This window comes from Balaenoptera physalus (genome assembly GCF_965194825.1).
Source record: "Balaenoptera physalus genome assembly, chromosome: 12".
NCBI lineage: Eukaryota > Metazoa > Chordata > Mammalia > Artiodactyla > Balaenopteridae > Balaenoptera > Balaenoptera physalus.
In genome coordinates, this window is record NC_138897.1 from 4,928,015 (window position 1) to 4,945,818 (window position 17,804).

Below are 17,804 nucleotides of genomic sequence, written 5' to 3' on the forward strand. Positions count from 1 at the left end.
GTAGTTTGAGGGCGTCTCTTCTCCCAGAGTTGCCGCAGCGGGGAAGGCATAAGGACTACATCTCCCACAGTGCAAGGCGGCCAGAGCGCGCGCTGACCTCTCGCCGCCTCCCAGACTCCCTTGCGCGGGCCCCTGCGCACGCGCCGCAGTACCTGGCGCGGCAAGAAGGCGGGGCCGTGTTGGTGGTGGGCGGGGTTTGTGCCCCTGGCGCTGTGTAATTCAAAAAGAACTTGCAGAAGTCAAGTTAGCAATTATAAACTGCTTGTTCCTCCGACCCCTAGAAAGCCCCCTATAAACAGAAATTCTCGGTTTGATTGTCGCTATCATGTTCCTTATGGGCAGATGATGTAGCCTTTGCGTTTGTTCTTCCTAAGGAAACCAGACAGGAAACCGCGCAAACTACCCCAAAGCCAGCAGGTGGGAAGGGACAAAGCCACTACAAAGCTCACGCAGTGCCATAAAGTCGGATTGGCCTCTGGCCGCCAGGCGTCCTCGGCGTCAGCACGTCGGGCGTGCGTAGAAGCCGGGCCCCGGAAGTTTCTAGAACCGCCCCTGGAGCCCGTGGAAAAGCGGTTGTGTCCTCGGCCCCCGCCCCGCTTCTGCGCACGCGCATGGGGGCGCGCGCTGGCGTCGGGTGGGCGTGGCCAGGGGCGGTGCTACGGCAGGAAGGAGGAGCGCGCCGAACAGCGTATGCGCTGGGTCTCCATGGCGACCGGACGCGGCCGGCTACTGCAGCCGCCCTTGCGCGGCCTCATGGCGCGGTTCCCGCCGCCCGGCGGCGACGGCTCGGCCCGCGGAAGAGCGGGGAAGGCAGCCGGGGGCGCGGGGTTCAGGTGACTCTCGGGGGGCGCGCGCCCGGGGAGACCCTGCGAGGAAAGCCCTTCACTCCCCCGCCTCCCTTTCCCTTTATTTTCGTTGGTTCCGCCGTGGCGGGTCGCTCGCCGCTCCTTTAGCGCGGGAAAGGTCTGGAAGGACGGCGGGAGGAAGTCTGTAAAACTTGGAAGCGTGGGGTTACCCCAAGTCATGATACAAGTAGAGGAGCTTCCCGGGAATATTCTTTCCTCAGTTCGTTCAGTTAGTGGGCCCTGCGGGGAACGGCGGCGTGCGAGGCCGGCGACCCTGAGCAGCCCTCGCGGAGAACCGCCGCGTGGACGCGCTCACCTGCGGGGGCAGTTGCGCAGCTCCGCGCTCCGCCCGCGGCTCGCTGGCAGGGTCCCCTCCAGAACGCGTTCCCAAAGTTGCTTCCTAATTCTGGGACCGGGAGTCACCTTTTGTCTTTTTTATGACTTTATAACTTAGAGAAGTAGATTCTGCTTATCAAACATTATCGGTTTTCTCTCCCGCTCCCAGTTCATGAACGGAGGCCTCAACCCCTAACCAGGTAACTCTGTTAGGCAGGTTGGTCGGGGAGCTGCAACTCCGACGTCAAAGCCAGGTCTGAGTTTCTAAGCAAACCCTGGAGGGACGCCTTCTAGACAGTCACCCCTCGGTGCTCAGCCTCTAATCCTCTTCTGCCGTCTTCATGTCCAAGCGCGGGGGCGTGTGGTGGTCTTTGTTCTGGTGTCTGGAGGCTCGTGTCTCCGTTCCATTTCTCTTGGGGTACCATGGGCCTGAAGGCTGGTCCTCTTGCACAGTGAGAGAAGGCAACTTCGAGGAGTGAGCTGGGGAAGGAGCGGGTAGTGGGAGCCGGCAGCTGCTTTCCAAAAGGAACTTCAGCTTAACTCCAAGGATAATGGCTCACTTCACAAAGCGAGTGATCCAGTTTGTCAGAAATATCCACGTGCTGTCGTGATGCCTTGTTAAATCCCTTTCTTTTATCGTGAGCTGGTCCCAGCTCTGCACCCATCGTCCCAGTTAGATTACCAGGTGGAGGGATAATGCTAAGGACCGTTTGCATTCTTGAGGACTGTCTTTTTCCTTGTAGGTATTCTCCATTTATAGATATAAAAAGTCAGGCATAATATGCCTTCTAGCAAACCAGATGTCTGTGTTTAAGCATAGAAAAGGATTCTGTTACTTACCAGCTCAACTAATTAAGGTATATTTTTTCCCCTGAATCTCCAGGACTGTGTCCTCTGTCCATCCTGGGGTCCGCTAACCCTACTTACCCTGGTTTCAGAAGCAGGGCCCCCTCCCTTGGTATTACGGTAATAGTTGGTTCTTGAAAATAGCTGTAATGCTAGACATATCACAAGCCTCGTGACAAAATGGTGACAATGCCTGCAAAATTTCTATTATGTAGGAGAGAAAGACAGGAATTTAAAATAGGAAACTTGAACTTTACATTAATTTGCCACTATTACTAAAAGTAGTCTTTATATATAATGCTCTTTTAGTGGAAGCGGAATGATTGTTATATGATGAATCTTTTATTACTTTGAAAGTTGAGTGAACTTTTTGTTGAAATGATGTAATTAGAATGCCTGTAATTATGTCTGGCATGGGAGTCTGCACCTCAACCTGTGATCTGGTGAGATGTAAGTTCTTTTTGGTAAAGAAAAGTCACCTCCTAAGAATGATTATGGTCTACATAGGTGGTTATTTTTAATGTCTTAGTGCAGAAGAATTAGTTTTTAACAAGGAATCACACAAAATGTGTGATATGTGTAAACCTTTTTAACACAAAATGTGAATTTGTATAAATAAATACCTTAAACTGTAAGAAATATAGCAGAAAGCATATCAAGTTGGCTTAATTTCTACTTGGTCTAATTTCTTTGATTTATCAGATATTAAAAATCAGGCCCAGAAAGTAGGTTTTTAAAATACCAAACTTAATTCAAAGCAATCAGGTAAAGTTTGTCACTTGAAAAAAGGCAGTTTTAAACTAAATGTCATCTTACTAATTATATTAGCTAAATGTGTACTTAACTTTGTAGACAAACAGAGCTTGTTGCCGAAATCTTGGCTTCTATACACCGGTGCTGAATAGAAATACAGAGACAGAAAGGAAAGAAATACAGAGAGGAAAGAAAAAAAGTGGCTTTATTTCTCTGCCAGGCAAAGAGGGAACACAGGGGGCTAGTGCCTCCGAAAACTGTGACCCCCTTCTAGAGGGTAGTGAGAAGTTTTATAGTAATGGTTTAAAGAGGGCGTGATCAGCTCGTGGACATTGTTCTGATTGGTTGGTGGTGAGGTAAGTGGAAGTCGGCATCATCAACCTGGTTCCAACTGGTCTGGTGTCTCGGTGGGTGCTTGTGGGCAGCATGCCTTAGTTAATGGTTAACTTCTCCCACCTGGAGGACGTTTTAGCATCTGCAGAACAGCTCAAAGATGTGTGTATCCATTGATGGGGCACCAGGACCTTGCCCCAAGGCTGAACTATTGTTTTTCTTGACTTTTTCTCCCTTGTCTTGTATCCCCTCCCTTTCTTAATTAACAACTGTTTGACTCTGCCGGTTGGAACTCAGGGAAGGTCATGGAGGCTGGATGAAGGCTATTTCCTATAATCAAAGAAATGGGGGGCACAGAAAGGCTTTGTGTCCAGGAGCCCCACAGGGCCCTGCTTGGGATCGAGCTCCATGAGCACACGCATGGAACTTACTGATTGTTAATTGTGTGGCCCTTAAAAATGTGCAGTTAGTTTATTTTATGGAGAGATGGAGATGTGCTTTCAATGGTACCAAAATCCAAACTGATAAGATGTAGAGTAACTATAGTAACACGGTGGAAGGAGCTCTGGAGGACAGTCAGGAGGGGAGGGTCCTGGGGCTCTTGACCTCTAGCTTGGGACCTTGAAGAAGTCACTGTTGGCTGCCTCGTTAGAGACTTAGTCTCCTGCTCTGGAAATGAGGGACTCAGGAGATCTGTTTTAATTATGGAAAAGCAAAACAGCAACAAGTAGGCTGTACTTTTCGAACAGATAGGAGCCAGTGGGCAGGGGGCACCTTCCTGACGTGGAAAATTCACGTAACAGCTTTGGGGGAAAATGTTAAATAACTGGTGAGTCATATAATACATTTTTATGATAAGACAAACACTGATGTTATCCAGTAGAATGCAATATTTGCATTAATTTTTAGTATTAAATAAGAGACTTCAAAGAAGTTTTCTGCTTTCTGCAGGCTGTGCTCCAAGATTTCGGGGGGCCTGCTACCCAGAATGCTGTGGAGGACTTTGAAAACCACGGCTCCAGCCTAAAGGATGGTGCTGTGAAACTGTGCTCCCAAGCCTTCTTGTGTGTGGGCTCTCGTTTTAAAGCAACAAAAACCCCACAATTCATTACATTTTCAGTATATTAAGAAACATTAGAAAGTACATGGTGTTCTGTCCCTTCAATCTTCCAGCCCCCATTTAAAAACTACCACCTGTAATTCCATAATCTTGTGAATCAGATGTATTACCTGTTAATACCTTGTTATCTTTCCTCGAAGATTGCTTTTCTTTGTATGTATGTGTTTACATTTTCCCTTAAGAGAGAAATACAAAAATAAGATTATGTAGTATATACTGATATAACCTTTTTCAGTTGATATTATTAATTTAGCAGATATTTATTGAATGCCTTCTGCATGCTGGGCATGTTGTGGGTGCCGAGGAATCAGCAGGGAACAAAACTCGTGCAAAAGACCTGCCAGCATGGTGCTTACACCCCAATGACAGCAAACAAGGTAGACAAGCAAAATGTGTGGTGTCGGATGGCGGTAGGTGCTGGGGGGCATCGTGTGTGTGTGTGTGTGTGTGTGCGCATGTGTGTGCACGCGCGAGCGATATGGATTGCAGTTTTTTAGAGAGCGTGGCTAGAAGATCTCAGGGAGACGGTGACATTTGAATGGCGGCCTGTATCCAGGAGGTGAGGGAACGGGCCGTGCAGACATCTGGGAGATGCCACGAACTTGTTTTTGTGCAAACACTTCCACCTGTATTGAAACTGTCCCTTTTTATTGGCTGAACGTGGCTCACTTTACGGAGGTCATGGGGTTTAACCGATGTCTATGCTGTTTCTAGTACTTTTCCCAGTGCAGACAGCTTTGAGATGGACATTCCTGAGTGAAGTCTTTGGGCTCATTTTTTTGCCTTGGGTTATATTTCTAGACGTGAGATTCTTGGCTTAAAAAAACATGTGCCTTTTAAGGACTTGGCTCTCCATAGTGTCTCCACCAATTTGTGGTCCCATCAGTGAAGGAGAATGCCTGTTTGTCTGCAGCAGAGCTGCCCTTGTCCTTATCATTTATTTGGTCTTTGCCAACTTGCTAGATTGAAACTGATCGATATTGATTTGCTTTTCTTCAGTTCCCTTGGAAAGGTTTAGGATAATAGTTTTGATTTTTTTTTGCATCTTTTGATTGAGGAAATACATAATGGCAAAAAGCTGTTATCAATTTACTAATGCTTCTAGACAAATTTATATTTGATCAACCACAGCAGTGTTCATGTAAGTTAAAAAATAGTGTATCAGGGAGAGTCGTTGCTCAGTCTTCATCAGTGTGTGTCTAGACTCTTAGACTTCTCGACACGACCCTTCACACTTGTAGTGGTCTAAGGGTCACCACCTGGGGACTCTGGGTAGATACTGTTATTATTTGATGGAGGGGTAAAAGAAATTCCTTTTGTTTAAAGCTTAAGTGTCAGAAACCTTTGTCTCCTGCAGATATTGTCTTTGAATCTGTAACACAGGTCATATAGAGTTTGCAGGATTAGTTAACCACTTAAAATAAGGAATGCTTTTAAATCATTTTAAAATACTTTAAAAAACTGTGTATCATGTTGAATAGTGCCCCCATCTCCCCCTGCAAAGTCATGTCCACCCAGAACCTCAGGATGTGACTTTATTTGGAAATAGGGTCTCTGCAGATGTAATTAGTTAAGATGAAGTCCTGCTGGATTAGGGTGGGTCCTAAATTGAATGTGACTGCTGTTCTATAGGAAGACACCCAGACACACACGCACAGAGGGAAGATGGCCTTGTAAGGAGGGAGCAGAGATTGGAGTTTGTTAGCTTAGCTGCCACGAGCTAAGAAACACCGAGGACTGTCAGCAACCATCGGAAGCTGGAAGAGGCAAGGAAGGATTCTGTCCTATAGTCTTGGGAGGGAGCACGGCCCTCCCAGCACCTTGATTTTGGGCATTTGGCCCCTAGGTCTGTGAGACAATAAGCCACTTAGTTTAAGGTACTTTGTTAAGGCAGCCCTAGGAAATTAATACAATTAGGAAATTGTATTTTACCTCTGATTACTGTTAGAGCTAGGTCAATGGACTTAAAGCTTTTCCACTGTGGAAATCTTTGCTGAAACAACAGAAGTATAAAATTACAGCACAGGTGGAATTCTCTGGTCAAAGGGGGAGAGGGCATTGCAAAGCTTTCCAAATTAGCATTTCTCCCTGCCCTTTCCCTACTGCTCTGCATTTGGCTAGGAAGTCAGATAAGATGAAGAGCACCTTGAGTGCCTTTTGCTGAAGCTGGGATGGAGAGGCGTGGGTAGCAGCAGGATCTGGAATGGTTTACTGTATTCAGCCTCTCCTGGGTTGAGGTGCCAGCGTGCAGAGGATATCTCATGTTTATGGAGGGCTTACTGTGTGCCAGCCATTATGCTTGTTTCTGAAGAGAAAAATCTGTTAAGGGAAGAGAAGCTCATTTTCTGGCTGCTCAGAGTCACCTGGGGAATCGTCAGGCGACTTGAGCGCTTGCTGACGCGTGCGCCTTGGCGTGCCCGCCCCCGTGGCAGGCACCGGGCTCCTCCGAATCCGTGGGTGATACACTCCTCGTGCCTCCTAAGAGCAGGTCATGCTTGGGGTCGAGGGCCACCCTCTGTTCAGATCTGCCCTGTGGATTTCGTTCTTCCACTTCCAGAGAGACTGTTGCCCTTACTTCCAAGTTCTTAGGCCCCTCTCCTTTTGCCCCCAATCATTGCCCATAGCCTTTTTGAGTGATAGTCTAAATATATCCAGGAAGTCATCTTGGTGGGAAAAATGGGGTGGGGGAGTGGTTAAACCCTTGGTGAACAAAGGACATCCTCAGAGCCGTAGCGCTGGTGAACTAAGCATACAGAATTCGCGCACTCTAGATTTTAGTCATTTCTGAAATAGCATGCTGGCCGGGAGGTGGGTCAGTTACTGGTGTGTGTATTGGGGAGGGGGTAAAGAGGCAGCTTCCAGATCTTCCCAAGAGAAGTCGTGTGTCCACCAGGAGCGCTCTCTGTGGACTGCTGCCTAGAAGTGGGAAACTGAACTTGGTCACTTTCTGGGCATTTCAGATCCCTGCCCAGCTGCTGTTGAGTACTGCTGGTCTTGAGGACTGATTTTAATAAAAATTTGTTTTAGGAGCTTCTGAAAAGGACTAACTGCATAAAATGTTAGATCTCATTAAGTCTTAAAAGCCATTGACTGTAAGATTCACTATTATTTTACGTTTATTATTTACCACTAAAATAAAAAGAATGCCAATTAAAACGTGTTCCATTGAATGTGAGATGCAAAGGGTAAGCGAGTTTGAGGATGAGAGTTTGGTCCTCCTGTGGCTGTGACTGCCAGAGCTGGAACCAGCCGTTATTCCTCAAAGATCGGCAAACTCAGAGACTGTGGTGGCAGCTCTGGTTCACAAATTTACATTTTTTTACTCTATGGATGTTATCTTTATTAGGCTTCTGTTGTGTTATTGGCACTGGACAGCGGATGCATTTTATCTTTTCCCTTTTTATTTCCATTCAGTACACTTTATAGTAGCTCTTTGATACGCTGACAGCCTATAATAAAAACACGTCAGTCAGAGTAAGTCCAGTTTTCAGGCTTACTCAGGACCCTGAACGTCTCACCATCCTCCCTCCTCCCCTCCCTCCCTCCCTCCCTCCCTTGCTGTAGATGAAGGTTCATAGTGAGTGGTCTTTGGAGTTTATGAATCCTTTATGTTTTGTAGAGGGGAACGGACATGCGCCTTTGTAATTTGTATTTTCCATGTTTGTTTTCAGATCCGGGCGAGGTGTCAGGCTGGCCGCGGGCTGTGCTGCTCTGAGTCACTGTGGCCGCCTGGATGAGCTCTGCGGGAAATCCTGCACCGGCTGCACTGTGTCTCTGGACGGGTAAGGAGCAGAGGTGCTCTGCCACTCCGCGGGGCTGGATATACCGGGTTGCTCTTTTGAGCTCTCTAAGAATAGAACTGTGTCGGAAGAATGCACAACACGGAGAGTATGATTGTGAGTCATCAGCCTGTCATTATTAGACTAGTTTCATGAAGCTGAACTTCTAAAAGTGACAAGTAAATTTAATTGTCCTTTTTCAAAAAGGTTCTTCAGAATTATTCACTTCCCATTTGATAAAGACCCTTGAAAAAGGAGAAAGAAGATGAAAGTGTGTTCTTCTGAAAGCTTACGAGATCTCTGACTTTTTTAGCTTTCAGGATTTGGGGAGCCCCTTTTGCTACGGCAGGTTCTGTACTGTGACCCTCAGCAGCAAGATCTGTAGAAACTTTAAAAAAAAATTTATTATTTGAGATTGGTGCTGAAATGCTTGTGGATTCGTACTGTACTAATGTTTCTGGAGCACCAGCTGTATGCTCAGTGTCGTGAGGAGTCCTGGAAGCTTGGCGCTGCTGTAGCGTCTTACAGTGGAGGGCGGGGGGTGCACCTGGTCTGCACATTTCCAACGTAAATTGCCCGACTTCAAGTTTTGGGCTTTTAACACCATGTCATAATTAGCTCAGGTAACAGTGTACATACTTTCACTATGATTTTGAAAAGAAAGAAAAAGACAAAAAAGAAAGATGTACTTAAGGACACTGATTGAAACGTTGTGTACTCTGTGAATAGACTCCGTCGTAGGATAACCTGAGAGGAGAAGCAGGGCAAATACGCCTCCAGCTCATCCCTCCAATCCGTATCCGAGGACTGTCTCTGTACCAGGTGCTGCGCTTGCAGGAGGATGCAGGTGGCGCGCCACTCACACGTGTCCTCACGAGGCTTACGGTCTTGTGGGGGGGACACAGGTTAAGACAAGGAATGGATTATACACTGGGGTACGTGCTATCAAGAAAACAAACGGACTCCACAATCCAGATTAGTGGGCTAGGATCGTCAGGAAAGACTTTGCTGAGGAGCTGACATTTAAGCTGAGAACTGAAAACAGGTGAAAGGGCTTGGAGAAGAGCATCCAGAGGGGAAGCCAGGTGGGCAGAGAGGGGGCCTGGACCTGCTGCAGGAGCAGGGGCGGTGGGCAAGGGGGAGGGGCCCGGGGGCCGTGGGGAGGAGTCTGGACCTTATCCACAGTGTGGGATTTTTTTTTTTAATAAATTTATTCTTTTATTCATTTTATTTTTGGCTGCGTTGGGTCTTCGTTGCTGTGCCTGGGCTTGCTCTAGTTGCGACGAGCAGGGGCTACTCTTTGTTGAGGTGCACGGGCTTCTCATTGCGGTGGCTTCTCTTGTTGCAGAGCACAGGCTCTAGGCACGTGGGCTCAGTAGTTGTGGCGCTCGGGCTCAGTAGTTGCGGCTCGAGGGCTCTAGGGCACAGGCTCAGTAGTCATGGCTCATGGGCTTAGTTGCTCCACGGCATGTGGGATCCGGGATCTTCCCAGACCAGGGCTCGATCCCGTGTCCCCTGCACTGGCAGGTGGATTCTTAACCACTGCGCCACCAGGGAAGTCCACGATGTGGGATTTTAAGCATGGAGGTGTGATGCCATTTGATTTCTCACATTACCTTGTTTACTTGTTTACCTGTCTCCCTCGTCTAGGAGGAGGGGAGATGGAGAGACACTGGCCAAGTTGAGGTACATCTGGGGCATAAGTGACATGACTCGTTTATGAACCAGACATGGGTGTTCGGGGAAACAGACGTGAAGCGGGAATCCCAGACTGTTGGCTTGAGCGGTGTGTCCGTGTGTCCGTGGAGGTGCTGCGTGTGGGGTTGGGAAGTGCTGGGGGTGGGAGGCAGAGTGACAGCCGGGCGCTGGACGCAGGCAGCGAGGATGCCGGTGGCGCCGGGGAGAGTGTGGAGGCGGCAGTGGAGGGGCCTCAGGGGTGAGCTCAGAGGGCCCAGGACGTTTCGAACCACCAGGGCGCAGGAAAGACCAGCGAGGTCCCAGATAGGGAGGGGGGTGGCGTGTGACCCGGGAGAGGAGCTGGCTGCGAGAACAGGGGTGGCTGGTTCAGCGGGGCTGGGCGCGGGGCCACGGCGGGAGGCCGCCTGGCAGGGCAGTGTCTGCAGCTGCTCCAGGCCAGTGGCGGGCCATGGGCTGGACTTCATTTCACGTGTGGTGTTTGCATATTTCACACCAAATGTAGAAAGCCAAAAGGAAGTGGGAGGCAGGGTAGTGGAGGCTGCAGGTGTGTCCAGAAGCTTGGCAGTGAGAGGAGATGGGGGACGAGGAGAGCACTGTCTCAGGGTGCAGGGTCTTCGGAGGCCGATGTGGCTGATGGGGAAGAGCAGCGGCCGGAGGGGAGGCAGGGCTGGAAGGGCTGGGTCCCTGGACGCACACGGGCCTGGGCACCTGAGCGTGGGGCCGCATGCGGCTCTGCAGGGCTTGGGCTCTCTCTGTGGGGACAGAGAGCAAGAACAGCGTGAGTGGGGATCGCAGAGGCTCCTCGCTGTGCACCGTGAATTCCCACACGCGGCGAACGAGCGCGCACAGGTTAAATTTTCTCGGGGAGGCTTTCTTGGACTGTCCTGCGCCTCACCTTCCTCTGTCCCTCTCTCCCCCGTCCCCTGCCCTAGCCGGTGTGATGTGAAGTAACTAGAATCCAAAAGAAGGTAACGCAGGATGGCTGTGAACTTGGACTGCACCAGCTTTGAGGAAACCATATGAACAGTGGTTGAGAACATCTTTGATCTCGACTGTTTTAACATGAAATGGAGGTTTTCTTCGTTTGCCGGAAATACCTACACAGGACCCTCCCATCCCTTATCATGTTAGTCTGGTGGACGGGAGAGTAAAGGCTGTCTAATGCCCATCTTGAATGGGATTTTAGTCCAATTAAATAATTCTTACAGTTGCTGGATACCTTTCTGAGATGTTTTCTTGAAGCCCAATTCTGTGTTTTAGAAAAAACTTAAACTGATTTAAAAAATAATAACTGAATTTTTATGAAATCAAAATATGAAAACTATATGCACTGGATAATTTAAATGGTCACGAAATGTGTTTTCTTGCACCTTTGCTATCTCTAGCATTAGAGACCTTTTCTCACGAAAAGCATCTAATTTACTGACTCTGAATATACAGAATTTCATTGGAGGGTAGGGATTTAACTAATATCTAAGCATGGCTACATGTTTAAGCTCTCAGAAAGCCTCTGCTTAAATATCTCAGAAAGTTTCGAGCAGGGGTGGCACTTGCACAGTAACACGTTGTATCAAGTATGTCTTGTTTTAATCGTCTTTTCTTCCAGGATCCACTTCATTCTGTCTCAGTATTATCAGAATTTTAGGACTGACTGTTTCCCTATGAAATGTTTGTTAACCTGGTTTTCATCATAATTAAAAAATTTAAAACAGTTAAAATCACAGGTGGAGAGAATGGGCAAACTGTTTTAAATTGATCGATGGAAAAAAATAAATAAATAAACTGGTCGAAGGGTTTTACACTCCCTATCCTGTATCCCTAGACACGCCCTCCCCCCTCCCCCTGACCCACCACCAAGTACAATCTCCTGTAGCTGCTTTTTCATTTTTCCTTTCGCCTGAGGTTCAAAAGTGCCCATTCCTGACTTCCTAACACCAGTCATGCTTTCTAGGCATTTCAGATTCTTACAGTGTTTTGTAAAATTCTAAGATCATAGAAATAGATGGGAGATGAAGGATGCATCTCAACATCGTATTTATTTAGGCAGATGAATGAAATGAAAAGGACACTTCAGAGAACTTTCTGGGGCCTGGCGTCTCCTTGAAGCCCCAGAGGAAGCATCACAGGCGTGAGGTCTCGCGGGAGGAGGGTGCAGGGGCGTCGCCTGGGCTAGGGGAGAACAAGTTGACATATCCTGTTCCGCTCGTATGTTTTGGAAGTGGGGGTGGTTGTGTTTTTCTCATTAATCCGGCAGACCTCGTTTCACTGCGCTTCACTTGATCGTGCTCTGCAGATACTGCGTTTTTTACCAGCTGGTTTGTGGCCTCCCTGTGTCAGCACGTCTGTCAGCGCCTGTTCCTGACAGCATGTGCTCACCTCTTGTCTCTGTGTCACATTTTGGTAATTCTCACAATATTTCCAACTTTTTTTATTATCACTATATTACGGCAATCTGTGATCAGTGATGTTTGATGTTACTGCTACGATTCACTGAAAGCTCAGATGATGGTTAGCATTTTTTAGCAATAAAGTATTTTTCTAATTAAAGTATGTACATTGTTTTCTTAGGCATAATGCTGTGCACACTTAATAGACTACAGTATGGTGTAAGCATAGCTTTTATATGCACCAGGAAATCAAAAAATTCCTGTGACTCGCTCTATTGTGGTGGGTCTAGAACCAAACCCACCTGCAGTAATATCTGAGGTCTGCCTATAGCCAAGAACGCATCCTCTGTCTTTCATTTCCATTTTCAGTGTGAAAACCTGATTAAAAATACCACGGAAATTAGCTATTTGTACCTTTGGGTCTCTGCATTGGTTTACGTCATGAGAATTGTAATAAGCAGAGCGTATCAATCGAGAAATGATTGAAGATGAGGCTGCAGTGTGCCTCTTGTACAGGAAGCGTGTGTTTGTTGCCTTCCATTTGGAGATGCACGGCCAGTTGTTTTCTGGATGTTTCTCTGATTCCTCCCTCTCTCAGTTTGCCTTCAGAAATCCTGCTGAAGATCTTGTCCTACTTGGATGCGGTGGCCCTGCTGTGCGCCGGATGTGTGAACAGGCGCTTTTATCACCTGGCCAATGACAAGTAAGGAGAAAACCAAAGCTCTCTGTCGTGTTTGATGGTGTTTTGATGGAAGTCGTGAAAACTAGTAGGAGCTTTTTAACCATTTTTTAGAATTTAAAAGAATTTCAAGAGTAGTTTTATACATGAGTAGGAATATGTCTAATGTGTGATATTTTCAAAGGTTTGCATTTCTCTGCATCTCTTTGCGTGAACTGAAAAAGATGAAGCTTGTTGCTGGTGTAACTGTTGGAGAAAGTGGCTTTTGGTCTGCTGTCCGGGGGGGCTTGCTGTCCCCGAGGCAGGCAGACTTACCCACACAGTCTGCAGCGGCACTGTGGAGCCTGCCCCTGACTCACCCCCGCCCGGGCCTTGCAGGGCAGACCCTAAAGAAAGACAAGGCAGGGCCTCCCTTAGGTGTGTGTGGGGAGAACCGAGACTTGCCAGCCGTGGAACTTGCTTGGTGGGGAAGCGTAACGCGGGCGGGATAGGAGAGAACATGCGCTCAGGGAGCCTTTGCCCTGGGAGCAGGAGGCCAGTGGGGCGCCCCTGGGCTAGCGGAGATCTATGAAAAGAGGGATGAAACCCCTTCTTTTGTTTTGTCGCTTTGATCTTTGTCTGCAGCTCAGAAGTTTATCTTGGGGGCGAGACAGTGGAATCCTGCAAACTTCTGGTGAGATTTGTGGTGTCTTGGCTTTGAGGTCCCTCTGTCCTTGAACATCGAAAGATCAGACAGATACTGATCCCACACGGAACCCCCGTATCAACCAGGGAAAAGAGCAAGATAAGGGGGAATGCGGATTTCACTGGTGGTTTCATAGGGTGAGGAAACGGAGAGTAACAGATGGAGGGCTGTGATATTGTTGAATCTTGGAACGCAGTGAGCAGGAAACGCCTGTACAGTGGTTCTCAGATGCTGGTCCATGGAATGGCTGCATTAGAAAAGCTGGGAGAGTTCAAATAAATATTTGGATCCCTGGTATGTAGATTTCTGCAGATTTTAACTCTGTGTTCTAGAATCTGTGTTAAAAATTTCTCCAGGTCGTATAATGAGCAGCCAAGTTCTCATAATGAGAAGGGGACGTGTATTATTCTCTGGTTGGGCAGGGCGGTTTTCTTATCTCTTAATTTAAAAAGATATTTCCTGTATTAGAGAATACACGTCCGTGTCAGTATATGTGCATAGTGTCAATTCCTGAAATAGTTCTAGAATGGATGTAGGGCAAGTTTTGTGTGTCTCTTCCTTAAAGACCCTTAGTAAGAGATGAAGACATTCACTAAAGCAAAGTGCAGTGAGGCATTTTTCAAGGAGGGGGGTCAACTGAATGTTGAAAACTGTAGCTTTTTTGCAGGTTCTTACCTTACTCAAGGATAGAACTCAGACTATTTAGATAAACTAATAAATTATAAGTTTCTTAGTCTCTATCGCCTCTATCCAAGACCCACACGGGGCAGGCACCGGGCCTCTCAGTGCATTTGTGGGCTCAGCTCTAGTGAGAGTCTTTGCATACTTGCCCATCCCACTTTCTTGGAAGTAGCTGTCCTCTAAAAAGCTGAGCTTCTTAGGAAGTTACCCTTAATAAAGTTTGTTTCCTTTTTTGGAGGAGAATCTTAATTGTGTCAGTTGAATTGTATTTTTTTTAAAATTTATTTATTTTATTTATTTTTGGCTGCGTTCAGTCTTCATTGCTGCGCGCGGGCTTTCTCTAGTTGCGGAGAGCCGGGGCTACTCTTCGTTGCTGTGCGTGGGCTTCTCATTGCGGTGGCCTCTCCTGTTGCAGAGCACGGGCTCTATAGCACGTGGGCTTCAGTAGTGTGGCACACGGGTTTATTTGCTCTGCGGCATGTGGGATCTTCCCAGACCAGGGCTCAAACCCGTGTCCCCTGCATTGGCAAGCAGATTCTTAACCACTGAGCTAACCAGGGAAGTCCCTGAATTGTATTTTTAAGAGTGTGCTTTCATAGCCAGACTTCATAAAAGGTTGTATTAACAACTGGATAGGTAAATGATGAATGTTTCTAAAAAGTTAATGGTACTTTCTAAGCATTGTCTGAGGAGAGGGCAGGAGCCCTGCTGTAGCCAATTACACTGCTGACTTTCGGGAGACACGCTGCAAGGGTGGGGTCTCCCTGGCGCCCTGCCGTTCCGGTGGCGCTGCCTCCCTGCCCTGCGTAGGGCAGCCCTTGGCCTGAGCACCAGTCTCTGCGTGGGGTAACGGGAGGCCTACATCGGGCTGGATCTGGATCATCACGTGGGGGGCTATTTTCCAGCCCTCTGGGAAACACTTTATCAAGACATTAAATTGGCCCTATGTCCTGAACAACCTGACTGAAGTTTTTCTGTGCTTGACTGATAGTCAGATTAGACAAATATGCTCTTGTCCTTAAATCTGCTTTAGCTTTTTAACAAGGTGGAGCATTTTGTGATCAAGAAATGAATGTATTTGGGTTTGGCGACTGTCAAAAGCATCCTAAACTTGAACTTTGTGTTTTATAAATAATCAAGGGGAACAATATATGTAATATTTTAATTCCGTAAGACGTTTTCATTCTCCTGAGGCTCCACTGACCTTGAATTAAGTGAGATAACTTGTGTGAAAATGGTTCATCACAGGAGTGTTAGGATGGTTACTGTAACCAACCGAGGGTGTGGAGTCGAATTCCAGCGTTGTGGCTGATTGGCTCTCTGAACGTGGATACAGTTGTCTGGACCCATTTCTTTGTGCTGTTGAAGCGGCAGTGACATGCAGGGGTTGAGGCTGCGTGGATTCAATGGCAGTTCTGTCACTTACGTACAGATCTGGGCCAGGGCACTTTGCACCTGGGCCTCAGTCACATCATCGGTTCAGCGGGGACAGTAGTAGTTGCTGCCTCATGGGTTTGCTGTGGGGATGAAGTGAGTTAATGCATACGAAGTGCTGAAGCAGCGCTCAACACCTGGTGCTCAAAAATGTTAACTGTCACTGTTAGTTGTCATTAATCATCTTTATTTTTTTCCTCTTTGAGCAAGCAGTCCATGTTCATTGTTGAAAAATTAAAATACAGAAAGGAAAAAGAACATACAATTCCATACATGTCAGTTACTGGTGGCATTTCTCTGTGTGTGTATATATCTGTATCTATCTATCTATCTATATAAAACTCCTTTCTTCTCTTTTCAAAAACATGTATGCATTTAAGATAGGGAATCTTATTGTATACACTTCCTGCTTTTTTCTATAGTAGATCTTCTATTCAATTATTGGTGTAAGACGGCAGTTCTTATTAGGGATGGTACCAAATAATATGAGATCACTCACTTTAACTCAGCCCCGGGAAGCAAGCTTTTCCTGTGGGTTGGTGAATCTAAAACGCTTACCTCACACTACAGTTCAGTTTAACATATGAACAACTGTAAGTGTTCAGCTTGACTTGTTCATGGAAATAGACTATTTAAAAATGATTGCATATCTCTAATTTAATATATTCCTATTACAGGTGCATTACAGTGTCTCTTAGACAGTTAACATATTTCCTCTCTTCCCCCAGTTTTATTTGGATCAGAATCTACTCAACTGCCTTTTCACCTAAAAGATCTAATTGGAAAGTTAATTCAGTAGAGAAGACAGCCGTGTCTATGAACTCACTGTCAGTTGGGGATAAAGAAGCTGGATATTGGAAGAAAGAATATATTACAAAACAAATAGCGTCTGTAAAAGCAGCTCTAGCTCGGGTTCTCAAACCTCTCCACCCTTACACAGGCCTCCCAGTTAAGACCAAAGAGGCCCTCAGGTAGGCAGGCGTGGCTTCTTGAGGTGGGCGTGGTGGTCATGAGAGGGCCGTTAAACACTGAGATACACCATCACCTTAAAGAAGAAGGGTGGTGTAAGTTCCGAGTATTGTGTGTATGGAACCGATGTGTGGTTTGTATTGTGAGGGACTGTTGGATATTTTGTGCTTTTGTGTATCTATAAAATATATAGTATTTTCCTATTCCATATATTTGGTTCAAAGGTTTTATGAAAAGCAGAAGCAGCCTGGTCGTCAGCTGTAGTAAAGCAGGAGATTCATTCAAGGCATCCCTCCATGGGCAGAGCCCTTTGTGTTCTTTATCTGTGTATTGCCAGTTCCTGGAACAAAGCAGCTGTTCTGTGAGTGTTTGTTAGGTGAGGAGACAAGTCCTAAGAGAGAACTGTTGTGACTTGAAAATTTACATCGGGCGTGTTCTAGGAACTTTGGCTTTGGCTTTTAGGGTACCAGGTGCTTTAGAGATGACATGTGATAGACTGCAGTTTTTTTGTTTTTTGGGTTTTTTTTCCACTAGGCAAACATTTTTGCTTGCTTTTCTTTCTTCAGAATATCTGGTTTAGGTTGGGTAATAATATTGAAAGAAAATAGTGGAAAAGAACACATCCTGGAACACGTTGATCTTTCCATCAACGATTCATCAGTCACGGCTATGTGGTATGGCAAAGACTGGCCACGTCTTGTCACACTGTCAACCTTAGATTTGTGTGGGGTGACGCCAGTGTTTATGAACCGGTCTCAAACCCCCATCAAAAACGGGTAAGTACTAATCAGCAGAACTTCTGGGTGAGGACATCTTATATGTAAGTGCCAGTTGGCCTTCCTTTTGTCATTAAAAAAACCAGTGGTGTATTTTAATTTGATTGCATCTTAAAGCCTTCTCTTTCATTCTGGATCACTATCATGTAGGAAAAGCAGGGGCTTATCACATTGATGACTAAGCCTGAGCTTAGGCGCCTCATACCTTGGTTATCTATAACTTAGGGAATGATATTCTCATAATAATTTCCTGGATGATAGATGGCCGGCCTTTTGAAGTTTTTAGTTTTAACCATTTTAACACAAAGATATATAAAACTATTATATTTTCCTTCTTTAGTAAGGGATACAGTAATCATAGTTTAGACAGTAGATCATAAAGTCATTTATTTTTTTTTATGTGCTTCTGTGTTGAACTTGGCTAGATATGCAGTCTTGTGCAGGTGACTTTTCTGTGCCTTTGTTTTCTCATCTGTAAAATGG

The 17,804-nt window shown here is 46.4% G+C and overlaps 1 protein-coding gene across 16 annotated transcripts in view; it reads left to right on the forward strand.

Moving 5' to 3' along the window:
* The first annotated feature begins 137 nt into the window (after positions 1–137).
* FBXO15 (F-box protein 15) overlaps positions 138–17,804 on the forward strand; it is a 310,107-nt gene continuing 292,440 nt past the window's right edge. For 9 of the 16 annotated variants that reach the window (XM_082415911.1, XM_082415913.1, XM_082415907.1 and 6 more), the window contains exons 1-5: positions 138–833; positions 7,905–8,015; positions 12,696–12,800; positions 16,305–16,547; positions 17,112–17,321. In XM_082415911.1, the coding sequence (XP_082272037.1) occupies positions 691–833; positions 7,905–8,015; positions 12,696–12,800; positions 16,305–16,547; positions 17,112–17,321 (812 nt within the window). In that variant the 5' untranslated portion in view covers positions 138–690. The remainder of the gene's footprint in view (positions 834–7,904; positions 8,016–12,695; positions 12,801–16,304; positions 16,548–17,111; positions 17,322–17,804) is intronic. The other 7 variants (XM_082415903.1, XM_082415902.1, XM_082415906.1 and 4 more) reach the window with 6 other exon arrangements.